The sequence below is a fragment of the Siniperca chuatsi genome, linkage group LG11 (assembly GCF_020085105.1).
Source record: "Siniperca chuatsi isolate FFG_IHB_CAS linkage group LG11, ASM2008510v1, whole genome shotgun sequence".
Lineage (NCBI taxonomy): Eukaryota > Metazoa > Chordata > Actinopteri > Centrarchiformes > Sinipercidae > Siniperca > Siniperca chuatsi.
This window is the reverse complement of record NC_058052.1, coordinates 10,234,313-10,250,991: the sequence shown is the minus strand read 5'-3', so window position 1 is coordinate 10,250,991 and position 16,679 is coordinate 10,234,313. Positions and strand designations below refer to the sequence as shown.

Here is a 16,679-nt window from a genome sequence, read left to right as displayed (position 1 = left end):
TAAAAGTCCATAAATCTGCTTAGAAATCATAGGAAAAAGACACTCCTTATAACTTTAGAACTTGCCTGAGAATCATCATGTTTTTAAGTTTTCTTCAGTATCAAAGTAATCCAGTGATGGTTGTCTGTGCATGTATGGGTACATTGAAAACAGGAACTGCTAAAAGCCAATTCGGCATACTTTCAATGGTGCCAATTTGCCAAAATGTAAACAAATATAGGCTGAAGTTGTAGCCCACAGCCTGACTCACTGAATCCATGGCAGTTTTCTGTGGAGGGCGGTCTAGACAGACTCAGAAAACCCCTGATCTGCACTATGTTTGGTTTCTACAAGTTGCAAACAGCTTTCACGTTTGTCAAATGACCAACATCAGAGCCCAGTTAACATTTTACAGCAGGTTTTATTTTGAACATACTTTCATATACAAACCAGTGACTGAGAAAATGGCTCATTTGAAGCTGTACTCTACATGTACATCTTGACTGATTTGTTTTTTTACCCAGGATCGTTTCCTCCTCACAGTTTACAGTAAACTGAAATTTGCAGGACATTTCTCTTCCCTCAGTGTTGGATGGTTAACTCATTATTTCAAACAGTCCTACAGTACTGCACTAATTTCCTGCTAAACACTGGACTACTGTAAATATCTGGACATGATACATCACACTGTAGTCGAGCATGTCCACACAATTGGGGAAAACTACATACAGTACAAGCCATTCAATTCAAACAAGAGCAAACTGGCCAAAATCAATTAGTTATTCCTAAAATGGACATCTAGAACCAAGTTTGAATTGCAATTATATAACCAAGATGGTTTACTTTGGACACACGTTTGTAATCTTACTTCTGAAGTGTACAATTACTTGAACCTAACAAACAGGCATTATATTTAATGGTCTGTATCACTCTAACAACTTTGCCCTGAAATGCACAAAATTGATTCCCCAACCCCACTTATCAAAAAGGAGCACTCAAACTCACGCTGCACAGTAAATTTTAAGACTGAATATATATTTTGTTTATTATAAGCATTTGTAATTTTACATCCAATGTTAAAATTGACAACATTGTGACAACCAGCTCTGTTTCTCCGCCGTCCCCTCCCTCCCTGTTCCCCAAAACAAGCTTGTTAAAATAACATTTTTCAAGACCTTTTTAAAGCAAAGGCACATTTGTCAACACATGTTTTAAAAAGGAAAATAAAGGCAGGCCAGCAAGCAGAGTCAGTCCGGGAAGCAGAGAAGCAGAAGTGAGAGGCTTCCACGACAGCTCCAGCGAGCCTTCAGTAACCCACATTTCTCAACTCAACACAAAACCTGACTTGGAGTAAAGGGCCCAGACCTGGTTTGTCTGAGACGGAAGGTCGAGGGTCAGAGGGATTTGGGATGAGTGTGAAGTCACAGGGGCAGAAGACCGGCTTGAAACCTTATTTCTCCACTCCACACTCTTTAACACTTGTCCTGAGCCCCCTAGCTATGGAGGTTAACTTTTAGTCTGTCTGGGAGGGCACTGTGGAGGGTCACACCCAGGCCTGCCTGGATGGTAGATGAGGGACTAGAGAGCAGTTCTCCTCCTGACTGCCCTCCCTGCCGAACCTTTCTATAGAGAGTCGTGGCCCGTTTGAGGCTAGCGGCTACATAGTCTACCAGTCCGACATGAAACCAGTGGGCTGTGAGAGGTGGGACTGGACCCATGCCTGAAGGTCCTTCCCCTCCGGTGTCTCTATTGGTCCCTAATCATGGGAGGCTGAGTCAGCGAGCGGGGCTGCAGGGAGAGATGCAGCTCCGCGTCATACGAACACTTTGGCGAGAGCGTCTGCCCCGGCGCTTGCTATGTAGCATTTAGACGGATGAAACGCCACATCGTGGATCGACTCCTCAAACTTCTTTCTGTGAGCCGTGAACTCCTGGATGCAGGTTTTACTCTCCAGGTTCCACAGACGAATAGAGCAGTCATGACCTGCAGAGGAGATGACAAGTTACAAGTGGTAACAAGGGGAACAGCAATTCAAAAATGTAAAGTGATATTCAAAGGAGGTGTGAGCATGAACCAGTAAATACTAAAAACTTGGAAAAAAAGACTTGCATTTGTAGCACATATGGTGGCAATATAGTGTCTGGGAAAACCTTAGACACTTCAGACTTAAAAGTGAGATATCATAGAATGGTTTTACTTTTAAGTGGTAGTTTGTAGTAGCAGTGTTCAGGAGAATAATGCACAAGTGGATCTAAAACTGCTATGGAAGATTCAGTTGCAGAAATCAGCCTTCATTTTGACTATGGATGAGTGTAGTAACTGCTTACAACAAATCGGACTAACCCAGTGTTTAAATTCAGTGACATTGTCCTTTATAAAGCATGTTCCCTGTCCCATTTAAATGACCTGTGACTGAATTAGTCATCTCTCTTACACACAACTGCTGCAAAATCAAATAACATTGCTACAGTTACACAAAAACTGTACACATATTGTACTCCCACAGTTCTTCAAGATTCTGAAAATTGTATATTTTCTGATAAGTTCAGATGCACAGTGGTCAGGAAAAACCTCACCACATCAACACTTGGAAAACTATAACATTATTAAGAAAAAAATGACAATCATACACAGTCATTGCTGATTTTCACATATCCACCTACACAGTGCACTGACTCAGTCACTGCCTGATTGGGTCTGAGGCAACCAAACTAGCAATGAATAATAAGTATAAAGAGGAAACAGTTACGCTAGCACATGGATACACTCTGGTTAAGAGGTACTTACTGCCTGACATGAGATAAAGTCCATTAGGATCTACAGCTAAGCTTGTGACAGCATCCAGGTGAGCCACCATGGAGTGAATCTGCTTCCCGCTGTTGTTGTCAAAGAACTTGATGTGTCTGTCCTCCTGCGCAGTGATGGTGATGGGAAGAGTCGGGTGGCTGAGGACCTTATTGATCTGACAGGGAGTGCCTGGTTAAAAGCAGATGAGCACATTAGACATCACACAGCAGGAGAGGGAATCTGATCTGTTGCTCTATGTGTAGATACTAAGAAAGTTAACTTTAGCTTAACATTGACTTTAGCTTTTTTAAGCAGTGTGGCAACAACTACCTGAGTCAGTTTGTGCTTGATGAAGACATGAGTACTTGCTGGTAAACAACTTAGTAACACCGCACAGATACTAAACATTGTGATATCCATCATTAGGTCTCATAACTGAAGTACTGTACCAGTGACCTAACTGGCAGTAAACTTGGAATTCGTCAGTCAAATTCCAATATAGACATAATAAAAACCATGTTCCTCAAGAGCCATATTTTCTGATGGCACTTAACTGACTTTAATTCAACATTATAATTTAATTCAACAAGCATTATACCTGAATGTGTTTCATTATTATCAGCCTTTCAGCTGGCAGACCTACCTGGCTCCAAATTGGACTCTAGACTGAGGACCAGCTGGCGCGTCTCCATGTTGAAGAGGCCAATCTGCCCATTTGTGAAGGATGTGACCAGGTGGGCTGGTTCACTGCACACCAGGTCTACTGAGGAGGGAACTCCTAGGTCTTGACAACACAGAAAGACAGATACATTTATGTTATGCTAACTATTCAATTAAAGCAAATATTTAGAAGAAAACAAAGGTCACGATACAAGCTTGAAGTCAGTACTTTTGTCCTCGTTGAATACTGCGAGGGCGGGGGAGGTGGTGTTAGCGTCCCACAGTCTCACAGTCCCGTCTGCCGAGCAGGAGAGGAGGCGCTGGTGTGCACTGCTGTACACCAAACCCCACACTGAGTCAGTGTGTCCACACAACGCTCCACGCAGCATTGATAGGTCTGTCACAGAAAACACACGACAACCCAAGTCAGTTACAATGATTTGATTTGAAAATCCTCAGATTCAAACAAAACACACACCGCTGTTACCGTAGGAGTCGTATGGGTCGATGTTGGGGTTGGGGGTGTTCCAGCACTGTATAGTCCCGTCAACCCCTCCGCTGAAACACTGCTCTCCTGTACTGCTCATCACCACACTCAGTACAGCCCCCCTGTGGTTTAAATAATGATGGATTATCAAAACTTCTCGTCTATTAAACCAACACTAAAACAGAGAAATTGTTTTCATTTACGTGCTGTGTTTTTACCTGTGGGCCCTGAAAGTGTAGATTGGTTCCACATCTAAAGATGCACTCCTGTGGACAAACAATGTGTTCATTAATGTAATGTACAAAACCAAACAGCAGTGCCAAATTAATGTGTGTCGATGATTAGGTTCAAAATTATTGACGTTAAATTGTCATAAATGGATGTACAATCTGTTGCTGTACCAGTGATCGATTAGTTTCCCATACTGTACCCTTAACTCTGAAGTGACTTCAGCCTCTAAAAATAAACACATCCCATTACTACAGACTGTGTGTGGGCTGCAGAGTTGTGACAAGACATAATGAGTCTTGTGGAGTGTTGTCAGTTCTTTGTCACATGGAGACCGTTCCCTGTAGCCAAATCGTGTGACAGTGCAACAACAAAGACACGCTTTCCTCCTTGTGGGACTGTAATCAACAACCGACCTTTTCTTTGCATCTTTGATCCTCACTCTGCTGCTTCACATACAAAGAGACTGAACCAAACACACTGCTGTCTGAGTATTAGTGTATCTAACAGAGCAGATAAGGGAGGAATGGACAGCTGTAAATTTAAAAGTTGTTCATTTAGCTCCTTTTGGCTGAGAAAAAATGAAACCAACAGCAGGAATCGATGAGAAATCAGTCTGGGTTGTACCTGAATAGTATTTGGAGGTGTTCAACTTGCATGGAGACATTCTTACTTTTTGGCAGGAGTGGTCTTTTGCAGGTTCCACATCTTGAGCGTGTGGTCCTCTGAAGCAGTGACCAGGACGGGCTCCACAGGGTGAAAGGCCAGAGCTCGAATCCCGTCAAAATGGCTCCGCAGAGTGAATTTGGGGTTCCATGTTTTTCTCATGGCGTCTTTATTGTTGCCAATCTGAGGAGAGGACATCTAAATCAGAACTCAACATCCAGTTAACTGTGTTAGCAGCTTTATTACATATAATCAGTAGTCCAAAATGAGCTGCAGTTGCAGCAGCTTTGTGGAATCACATTAATGGATATAAAATGTGAAAACTGAGATTAAACCTTGATAAACATCCTCGGAACACTTCCTCCCCCCCCCTGTAAAAGCCTACCATCACACTAAAATCAGCCTAGTTTAAAAAAACATGCTACAACCTACTCGGATGTGTTTTTATAGCCACGTGAGTTTTGACATAAAAAAAAAAAACTGATATCTTCCAGCACTTCAATTTCAAAGCTGCTTCCCTGAGACGTCTTTAAAAATAGCTGTTTGAGACACAAATGGTACATTTTCAGCTTGTGATGAGACTTGATAAATTTGCTGCGGATTAGAGGAAGAAGGTGATAACATGAACAGAAAGTTTTCCCCAGAGAACTGGAATCCATTCTGCCGCTTTCTACTCACATCGTATGCCAGACTGTCGGCCTCATTGGCCACTGTGAGTCCAGCAAGCTCCCCCAGGCCCAGCTCGCTCTCCATGGCCTCGTCTGTGCCCATAATGAATGACTTCCCTGAGGTGGGCGGGAAAGTCAGTGAATCAACTGGGGAAAAAACAAACAAATAAATAAATAAATAAATATATAACCACTGTCGAGCCATGGATAAAGGGAATTGAAGCCAGTCTAACAAAGAGTTGATTGCGACAATGTACTGGTGATTTTGCTCGAGCACCTTCGTCTGTTCGGTTCCCATCATGCTCGTTGAACCGGGCCACGTTGGGCCGGGATTGAGGAGTGGATGGAGGCTGCATGTGGGACAAATCCTCTACATCTCTCAGGTTAGCCAGCATGTCCTGCAGCTTGGACCGGTTTGGCCCTGTTTAACAAGCCAGGTCAACAGTGTTACCAAACAGACAGACAGTGATAGAGAGCAGAGAAAAAAAGAAGAGGCAAAAAATATGAAAACAATAAAATATACAAACTGAAAAAGAGAACACAGAATATGGAAGGAAAGCAGCACTGAAAGGAAAGAAAGTAAATTAATACATGATAGTATGTAAAGGAAGAGAAAATGAAGGGAAGTCAGCACCAGAGTCCTTGTTAGATGAACTGAAGAGGTAGAAAAGGTGTTGCATGTTTATCTTTAAGATATGTTAGATGTGGGCTGTGTGGAGAGAGTAATTGAACATACAACTGGATTTTGTGAGGTCCCAGGCAGAATCATTTAGTCAATCAATTATGGATGTTTATTTATTTTAAATCAAGCATTTTAACACATGTGGGTCTTTAGAATAAAACCCTTACCATGGTGCAAAGAATACAGTATAACAAAGGCACAACTGCCCCAAGAAGATCTCCTGATGATCTCCACACTCCCACAAAAGTGGTAACGTACTGACACAGCGTGAAGAGCAAAAATAGAAAGCCAAGTGTAAAAAGTGGTGTTGCCATCAAATGAAGAAGAAAGTGAGACAAACTGAGTTATTGAGCTCATGATTCAATCACAGTAAAAAAACAAAAACAAAAAAACAACGACTAGAACTACCGCCCCATGGTTGTATGACTCCAAACCAGTCAAGATGCATTTTACATCCATGTCTGTCCAGACTCATAATATATGTTATGAATACTTGGAAGGAATTGAATAAAAAAAATGTAGTTTTTGGCTAAATGGAAGTTATCACTATGTTGATGATACATATGTATGATTCCAGTGAATATACGTTGTTGAACTGATTAATGAAGGATTATCATAGATGGATTGGCTAAAGAGGTACACGTGTACTTGATTACTATGTAAAGATGGATTCTTATAGAGTATAGCTACACAAATTGTTTGTTTCCTCCTGGCATTTTTAGATGCTAAGCCTCTCTATGAGCTGTAGGGGAAACTCACTCACTCACAGAATCACAATGAGCTAGGTGCGCTCCAATATGTTGCTTGCAGTCACGTGATTCCAATGACACTCAAAATTCAGAATGAGGCAGGAAGTGAAAGGTAGAATGCACGAGATGGAGGAAAGCCCATACTGTGCTAGTTGTTTACTCATTTTGTCGTCACAGTCAATGTATGTGAAATCTGGGATCGCCCAGTTTATTCTTAAATTATGGCTAAAATCTTATTTAGAGGTCACAATGACCTTTGAGTCAAAAGTGTCACTTATTCAATGTCTGACAACTGTGAAATATGGTCACAAATATGGTCTCCCTTCTGTTCCTGAGTTATGGTGTTGAATAATGGCCAAAATTGTTTTTCCATGACATTATGATGTCACAGTGAAGCTGACCGACCTTTTGGGTAAAACCTGTCATCATTCATCGTGGTATACCATTAAACATCTGTGTGGAATTTTGTCATAATTACAGCATCAAATCTTGAGTTATGGCCAAAAACTGGTTTTGTGAGGTCACAGTGACCTTGACCTTTGACAAATAAATTCTAACCAGTTTATCCTTGTGTCAACGTGGACGTTTGTGCCATTTGAAGAAATTCCCTGAAGGCATTCCTGATATATCGTGTTCACGAGAACGGGAGGGGCGGACAACCCAAAAACACAATGCCTCCAATCACGGCTATTGCTGGCGCGGAGACATATAAAAACAGCAGCAGCGCAGAGCTTGGGTCTCATAAGTGTAAAATCGAAGAGCTCTCAGCCACTGAATGAGGCCACATCTGAAGTGGACTACTGAGAGCAGTAGTATTCAGCTGAGTCACTTCACTGAGTCACTGAAAAAGCTTTTAATTGCTATCAATTTACAACAGCAGCAAAATTACTTATTACTGTAGTATCAACATGGCTGACAGATGAAGATGGTGATTATGTTATTATGTCTGGAGAGGACACAGACGTAGGAAACAGATGACTGTGGAGACCAGTGCTGATATTTGACAGGTTGGACAAGACGATGATGTGAATATAAATTAATACATTCAAACGGGACAGAAAAACATGCATCAAGCATTACAGTTTGTTTGGGTAGGAAAATAAAGGTGACAGATTTTGTAGGTTCAGTACATTTACTAGAAGACATTTGGTATGAAATGACAGACAAAAGGACAGAGCAATGCCAAGTAGAAGGCACAATAAGGAGCAGCTAAAGAAGGAGATGAGAAAAAAGAGCGAAGATGTTTTTGTTTTTGATATGAGGCTTTTTGGCTGAACTCAGGAAAGTCAGGCTCTGCAGAGAGAGGAGTAGGAGGGAGGCAGCAACGCCTGACAGGACTTACTCTTCACCCCCTTTTTCCCCTTGCGCTCCTTTTTGTACTGCTCCTTGAGTTTGGTTATCAGGCCCGGGTCCACGTCCCAGGCCCCAGAAATGGGACCTTGCTCGTCCTTCTCTACACAGGGGGGAACAAAACCAGACCGAGAGGCTATTGAGGAACTGCCCTGGTCAAGACCCGAGAGGCCTGGCAGGGTGGGTGTAGAGACCTCTCTCAGACACTCCTGGAGGTTTCTCAAGCCTCCAGGAGAGTAGCAGGCCTTTAGGAACAGAGATGAGCATCTTTTCTTTGAGCAGGCCACTACCACCTCAGGGATATTAGAATCATTATAATCAGGAGCAGCATTCACAGCCATCTCGTTTAATCTTTTTAGAATGTCTTTTCTATTGGAAGAAGTGAGAGTGGTGGGAGGTAAGTTAATGCCATATGGGGGAATTCTTTCATTTGAACATTTGGATTCTGAGTCATGACAAATCTAAATCATAAAATCCTCACCGTGAAATCTTTTGTTATAATCAAATTGTTGGATACACATGACTCAAACCCATGTTCAAAAACAAAGAAACACCACAGCATGACAAGCCCATTTATTCTGGCTTTAGACTTAGGACCAGTGAGACTCAAAGGGAATCGGGTTGATTTGACGACACACAGGAGTGGAAGAGACATTGTGGTCACAGGCTGGCTATGGGAACACACAGTGGAAGAGATCATAAACTATGGGTTAAACAGAGAAACTCCAAACATCATGATTTATGACCACAGCATGATATATGAATGACGAGTACTCCATGAACAGTCAGTCACCAAACTATGAGAAGAAATCAAATTTAGAGAAACACCAAATTATAAGATTACAGCGTAAAATAATTAGCAATATTTTCAGTGCCTCTGAAACTTGTGTATTACATTTGTAGATAAAAAAATTAAACAAGCTCATCATTGTGCAAGAGAAAATAAACATTTTGATACTGTACGTACTACAACTGTGTCTCTGGTGTCTAGATGGTACTTTTCATCCAATTCAACTTTGCTCTGTTCTTGACTGATCCATCACTCACCCCAGTCTGTGCCGTCCCCGTTGCCTCTGGACTCTGGCGAGATGTCCATCTCGTCAGGACTTGTCAGGAAGTCAAACCCCTTCAGTGCTTCCTCTGCATCAGGGTCCTCGCTGGTGTCCATACTGGCCGGCGACGTTGACGATGAGGGCTTCTTCCTTAGGATCTGGGGAAAATATTGAGGGCCGTTATTAATAGCACGACGACACCGTCTATTTAACTTTGTGTACGTGCAGAAGGTGAGGGCAGACTGTTTTCTTACCGTCCTGGACTCCACATGAGTCCTGTCCTTTCCATCGCTATCCTCCTCCTCATCTTCATCACTGAACTCAGCTGCTGCATTCTCAATGAACTTGAAGGCCTCCAGTACAGCACTAGTGTCAGAGAGCTCCGCTTTCCTGTTGAGGAACAAGGAAGCATGCATTAACACACAGTTGCACTAACAATGTGTAACTGCTATTACAACGCTTACATTTTCAAGTTGTGTGTAGGCTTTTTGTTTCCACCATCACATCAGCATAAGTGTGGTCTCAGATCGCACTGTAATTTAGAGCTTCAGCAGCCAAACACTGGCTGTGAGAAAACCGTAACAGTGTTATAAATTTAAATCCCACTGTGTGACTTTGGCTATAATCAGAATACCAATCAGAATATGACATTAAATGATGCATAAAACACTAGAGAGCTAGCGTGATGCTACTTCCAAAAATCATATTTAACTCAAACCTCACTTCTTCTTACTTCCTCCTACTCTTTTGAGGTTTTTGGATGCGTAGAAGTGCCCGCGCTGTGGCCAAAGTTTTCAAAACATGATGACACTAGTTGATGACATATCTCTGCTTGCATCTGTTTGTTTTGGGGGTTTTTTGTCTTACATTGTAGCGCAACAATTCACCAGACATTCACTGCACAATCTGATATGCCTCAAAATTGATAGCATACAGTCTTACACAAATTGCAAGCAAGAGTTTATTAGACATATCCTGCAGTGTTACATGCAATTAACTTAATATTGTTGTTATCGCTCAGTCTATAGATAGCTTGAGAGGAGAATACTTACCCTCTGGTGCCCATGCCCTTTGTTGATGTGTCCGTCCCATTGACCAAAGGCTCAGTAGTGGCCCGTTCACCTGTCTTCCCGCCTCCGTCCCCGGCTAGTCCTAGCAGTGCTCGGACCCGCTGGGACTTTACATCTAAGATGGTGTCTGTGTAACCCACCTCTTGCAGGTACCTGGAACAAGGTCAATGAACTTAAACCTGGTTGCATTTTGGTCTAACCCAATTTTATTATGAAAGGAATACAAACATATGTATGTATTGTGTAGTATGGAGGAAGTTTTGATTAGTACATGCAGAGACACTGTAAATGAGTCTCATAAAAGGACCATTAAATAAACTCTTCTTTACAATACAGTTGAAAGTAAGTTCATTTACTACAAAGACTTCAATATGATCAGAGATGAGGATGAGTCGAATACTTGTTCCTGTTAAAAGTGTCATGTCCTCTGGCAGTTGTCTAGTTGACAGTATCAGCTCTACTGAGGCAAGATGAGCTACTCATCAAATATTACACCTACTCTGTAGTGATGCAGAAGAAGCTCTAGCAATTTGAGCGGGCAACTGACTGAAAAGGAGGGGTGTCTTAACACATTACTGATCTGTCCCTTGATACAAAGTCAAGAATAAATTGGCTGCCTCATCAGACAGCATGTTGGGGCAGATGATGTGTGTGGCTGCCTGATGGCGTCTGGGATAGAGGCCGGAGCCCGGTTCCTTTACACAGACTGACTGGAGAGTGGGATGATACAATGATATGATAACCAAATTTTCCTGAGCCTGGTGGGTACATCGGAGAAAAACTAAACACAGAGCAGGTAATGACTGCTGTTGCCCATGTGAGGGAGCTCTTCACCCACAGTTTTTTGGGGCCACAGCACTTCTGGCACAGTAGTAGACTTCATAAAAGCTGTTAATCTGACAAAAGTCAGAAATGTAACTAGGTATCCTGGTATTTTGATGAAGTTAATTCTAGTGCAGCAATTATGTTTTCTGGGTTGTCACAGAAGGATTCAAGCATGTGCACTTACTGTCTGAGGAGCTGACGGCCTTGTTTCCAGGACAGCTGATTGTTGAGCAATCCAGAAGACTCGTTCTCGTTGGCCTCATCTGGAGGAGAGAAGGACACAAATCAGGGCTCCACTAACTGCACAGCCTCTGACATTATTTCCACTCTGTAAACACGACCAGAACATTCCTGCAACACAGCATCCTGGCAACTACACACATCCAGCGCTTAGTTGCTTTCAGTAAGTCAACAGTGGATTAGAGTGAAATAGAAGAGGGTATTGCTTCTCTTTAAATTGTGCTAGTGAAATAAAACTTACATGTTTATTGTATAACCAAACATTCTTAAAACAGCTGTGCCCAAGAGTAGTATCAGTATTTATGCTCCAACCCAGTCACCTTTTACTGTAGTTCATGGTTGGATTATTTGCATCCCAGTAGGTAATTATTGTCTTATTAAAACTGTGTACACATCACTAGCATTAGCAGTACAAACAGAGAAGAGAACTCATTAGCAACGGCTTGTTCTCTATGCTAAAACAAGACATTTGATTTTTAATGATGCATTCCGACACCTTCAAAATGGCTGGTCTCTGCTCCAACCATGTCCCATGACATACTAGAAAATGCAACAACGTGCGTCTGTGCCTGCAGCTTCCAGAACAACACACACTCTTTATGACTGTCTACGGCTCTGACAAAACAAACAATGATGAGATTCAAAGCTCACTTTGATACTCAACAACGTCAGCACTCTGCTCGCGAGTCACCTGGGAATTTTGTGCGGGGCAGAGAGACGTGTTAATAAGATTTAGATAGGGTGAGTGTGTGTGTGTCGAAGAGTTGATTTGGTGGGGCAGAGAGGCGAGGGTGCCTCAAAAAGTGGGTCATGCCTAATTCAGGAGGGTGAGGAGCGGGCAGGTGCGGCATCACACGAGCAACACCTCCCACTCCTTGTCTCCCCCTCTTCCATCCCCTCCACCTAACACCTCTCCCCTTCACCTCCGCTCATTTATCAACACTTCAAGGGCTTTGAACCGCTCTCATGAATAGAGATGAGGAGAGAGGAGAGGAAATGTCGCAATCTGACTTAATGATGGCAGAGGACTTGAACATGAGAGCCCAAATAAACTACAATAATATAACGAAAAACAGGTAGTGCACTGATACAACTAAGTACTGTGCTGTAATGATGAACACTAAAAAGTGAGGGCAAAATTTTAGATATTTGCTTGAATAAAGTAGTTTTAGCTTCAATTATGTAGACTGTGTGCATTTGTTTTACTTACCTCTAGTGGTATTTAGCCATGCAGAGTTTTTTATATATCTGATGAAGAGCATTGTGCTCGAAACCTCACTTAGTTGATAAAACAAAATCTCACCACAACGTCCATTTAGGAGCTGTCCTGGAGCTTTTCGATCGCATCACACAGTCTTCATCAGCAGGTGGAGTTGTCACTGAATTGTAGATGTTCAAATTTCCAATATTTCTAAGCTCTTTGGACCTCTCGCCCATGTTGGCTGAAATTCTCACTAGTGAACGGCTAAAACTAGTTCATGTTTGGCATTTTTTCTTGAAAATTTTGTTAAACGATTTATTTTCTGATTAATACATTTTTTTCCCTTGATTAATTGTTTCAGCTCTACTATTACATTAAAATAATTCAATAATATCTCTATTTCCAGAAACGATGTTACTCTGGATAATCCACAGAACACACTGTCAACAGCTTTTATTGGAACTACTTTCTAATAAAAACTGTTGACAGCCATGTGGATTATTTAGAATTACAGGGACAGCAGGGTTTCTGGAGACATTGGTGTTTTTCTTAGATGTAATTTTTCAATGTTTTGAGCGCCACAAATTAAATTAAATTAATAATAACCTCCATTGTATTTGGGCAGAGACAGAAATATCCAAAGCAGATATCCCCAAACCTGGGCAAATAAAACCAGAACTATCTGCATGGCTGCATGACTAGATACCACGAGAGGAAAGTGAAAAAAGGTTGGGTTTTTTTGTCATTTGGGTGAATCAAGCCTTTATAGTGCATGCGTCTTCATCAGAAATCAAAGTGAAAGTATGATTGTTCTAATCTTTTCTTTATTACATGTACCGTCATGAATGCTCTCAATCTATGCTATTTTTAAAAGCAATTTGATCACATTTGTTATTCATTCACTGTTTAAGTAGCTCAATATTTGTTCAGTACATCCGTAACAACATCGGCACACTTTCAGCATTCAAGAAAGGGCACTGAGAAGAAAGCTATCGAGGCCAACAAGATTCAACATGAACGCAGCCTTCACATGCGTACCAGTCCTGTCACTTGAGGTATGAGAACTCAACAATCAGTGATTTAGTATGAAGAGGTGGAGCCACGATAGACTTACCAGAGTCGTAGCTCGGAGGCTTCATGTCACCTTGATTTAACTCTGTCCCATATTTTAACTTGTGGTACTTTGCTCTGGAAGAAAAGAAAAACCAAGGGGGAGGTAGACAAATAAGCAAACAGGGCTGATCAAAATCTGAGAAGAAGCTTTTTAAGAAACTCATTATGCGTGGCATCTGCATAAGCTTTGAAAGTCATCCCAACAGCACTTGCTCTACTTCTCACAAACACATTAGCTTGTTAGACAGATTCACTTGTATGTACGGCTGTAGGGTAGTATGATTGTAATCAATATTGCAGCATTAAAAGGAATATTTTTTAGATAGCAATATGCATCATGATATAAAAAACAGGGCTCAAACAATTATTTTCATTACAGATTAATCGCTTTGGTCTATTATTATTGGTCAGAAAATAATGAAATATCATAATTTCCCTGGTCCCAAGCTGATATATCAAGCTGATATATTCAAATTGCTTGTTTTGTCTGATATTCAGATAAGATAGAAAATGTTATATCATAGGGGACTAAGAAAACCAGCAAATATTCACATTTGAGCAGCTGGAACACACGCACAAAAAAAGACTCAAACAATTAATTTTCTATTGATGGACTTATCAGTTAATTGACAAATCATTTCAGTTGTCGTTGCAAATGTATACAAAATCACATATATGATAATAGAATGGAACAAACTTTTATCATCAGACTCTTCACTCATGTAAAACAAAAAATTGAACTACTTAATTTGTTAGTTTGTCATTACAGTTTGCTTGGAATTATCAATTTAGACAAAAATGTTTAAAACAATAAACACAAAACACATACCACAATATGATTCCATTGAAAGGTGATTCACAAAAAATAAAAGTTTACCTGCATTTAGAAACGGATATAAAATGGCATACAACATATAGAAAACAGTAATGTGTTATTTTTATCTGTTTCTGCCTTTGCAATGCTGAGATGCAATTTCTTCCAATGATTGCACACACATCCTTCAGTCAGTACAGGCAGAGCTCTCACACCTTTTAGTTCACACAGCCCCTTGCCACTCCCCCTGTGATCCACAGCAAGCAACCCCCATCCAAATGAAATTCATTTTAAATTGAGTACATCCTACATTCAGAAAGCCATTTCTGATATTGCTTTCAGATACCCTCGGAGACATGACCTGTTGCTTAGCAACCAGGGAAAGTGATAGTAATCCTGGGTTAAGTGTTGCTCCTGAGGCAGAGTTTGCGGTGATCTCATGGGAGAAAAGTAGATAAATATACACTACAAACAGCCGGAGGATGATTCCATGCTTAACAAACCTGATAATGATGTTCCTCACAGAGCACACGTAGGCACAATCTATCTAACCTCTGAGCTGACTGGAGGAACGACAGAGCACTAACCTATTTTGACACCCGTCTAACTCGGTTGTGTTAAGGCTCTCATTAGCCTAGACAATCTCCCAGCTCCCACCTCAATTTAAGATACCTTCAGCCAGTCTTTTAATTTGTTACCCATCCCAGTTTTCATTTTTCTAATCTTAACCTTTACTTATCCAGGGAGGACTCTGCTGCTTTGCTTTACATTTGTGGAATTCCACACATTCCCAGCTTGTAGTTATCTAACAGAACCAGTGTCTTCTACTGTTGGCCACAGAGCAGGTAAGTACTTCCGCTAAGGAGAAAGTGAATGGACTGCCTGGCTACACAGAGACACCATTAAATCACACCTGCAAGGGAGTGGTCAAAATGTGAGCTACATCTAATAATTTGATTAATGTTTGAAGGATAATTCTGGTTTATTACATGCGTTACATTAAGTCTGATGGGGCAAGAAACACAAGCTGGCAGACGATCACGACGCCAGTAAGTATGGTGGGTCAAAGTTGGACCAGGATGTCAGTCTGTAACCTGTGATGGATGTTTATAACAGACAGTTTGGGTAATAATTTTACTGTTCACCTTCTGCTTTTGTTTCAAATAAATTTGGTTGGTCTGATCGTCTGACTGCTCGTGTTTCTTGCCCTGTTGGACTTTTTTCAAGAATTACCTTGGTGACTGTGTTATTATCAATGGGCCAAAACTACAAAATTAAGACCCAACTTGTAATAAACTGAAATGTTCCTTTAAATTTACTGAGTTGACCCTGAGCTATGCTGATAGAAACACATAAATTTATCTTTACATAAATGAGGACTTTCTGAAGCAGCAGCCCTCTACAAAAACTGAACAGAGTCTGTTAGAATGACGATGGCTTAAAGTTACTTTAATAGAGACATGAAATCACCAATATTTCTCTGTTCCAGGGTGCAACCATGGATCAAGGAGGAAGGGAAATGCAAAGTGCATCGCTACCGCTACCACAGGGACCTTTTGTGTGACGGTGACGGGCTAATGCACATGAGAATGAGAACAATGTAATTCTTCTGGTTTACTGGAGAAAGAAAGCTGCGAAAGAGAGAATTCCTCTCTCTTCCGTTCCCGTCTACTGTAATATATTTCCTTCTACTGAGGATGGTGCAGAGTCATCAGCATCCGACAGCAAACAAAGCCTTCATGCCAACACAAGCTCTCGTCCAGAGACATCACACCAGCTGGAGTCGGGGGAATCTCTCTGGCACTCTCGCCGCCGTTACTGCTACTGCTGACACCAGCTGAGACATCGGACTAGTACGCATAGAATATAAATAAGAGGAGGCTGGAAATTCTTTAAAAACTCTAGAAACCCTATTACACATTATTAAAAATCTCTGGAGTAAAGCTGTGGAGAGAGCTGCACTCTGGAGTGTGCTAGCTCTGTGCAGGTGCAGCAGATGTTGATTTGTTGACCAATGAGAATCTCACACTGCCATGTTATCCTTTTCGATATTTCTTAGAAGCAGGAATTTATTTTTAGGATTGCACAAAACATGGAAACACTACAGT

At 41.3% G+C, this 16,679-nt stretch overlaps 1 protein-coding gene across 6 annotated transcripts in view; it reads right to left on the bottom strand.

The window, feature by feature from the left end:
• Nucleotides 1–380: 380 nt before the first annotated feature.
• The window catches only part of LOC122884718 (striatin-like), a 31,438-nt gene continuing 15,139 nt past the window's right edge, over nt 381–16,679 (bottom strand). The window contains exons 3-17 of one of the 6 annotated variants that reach the window (XM_044215000.1): nt 13,759–13,832; nt 11,388–11,466; nt 10,361–10,531; nt 9,563–9,698; nt 9,304–9,466; nt 8,249–8,359; nt 5,753–5,896; nt 5,486–5,592; nt 4,815–4,990; nt 4,132–4,179; nt 3,905–4,035; nt 3,656–3,823; nt 3,410–3,550; nt 2,767–2,955; nt 381–1,962 (exon numbers count right to left, since the gene is read on the bottom strand). In XM_044215000.1, coding sequence (XP_044070935.1) covers nt 1,793–1,962; nt 2,767–2,955; nt 3,410–3,550; nt 3,656–3,823; nt 3,905–4,035; nt 4,132–4,179; nt 4,815–4,990; nt 5,486–5,592; nt 5,753–5,896; nt 8,249–8,359; nt 9,304–9,466; nt 9,563–9,698; nt 10,361–10,531; nt 11,388–11,466; nt 13,759–13,832 — 2,008 coding nt within the window. In that variant the 3' untranslated portion in view covers nt 381–1,792. Of the gene's footprint in view, nt 1,963–2,766; nt 2,956–3,409; nt 3,551–3,655; nt 3,824–3,904; nt 4,036–4,131; nt 4,180–4,814; nt 4,991–5,485; nt 5,623–5,752; nt 5,897–8,248; nt 8,360–9,303; nt 9,467–9,562; nt 9,699–10,360; nt 10,532–11,387; nt 11,467–13,758; nt 13,833–16,679 lie in introns of all 6 variants that reach the window. The other 5 variants (XM_044214998.1, XM_044215001.1, XM_044214999.1 and 2 more) reach the window with 5 other exon arrangements.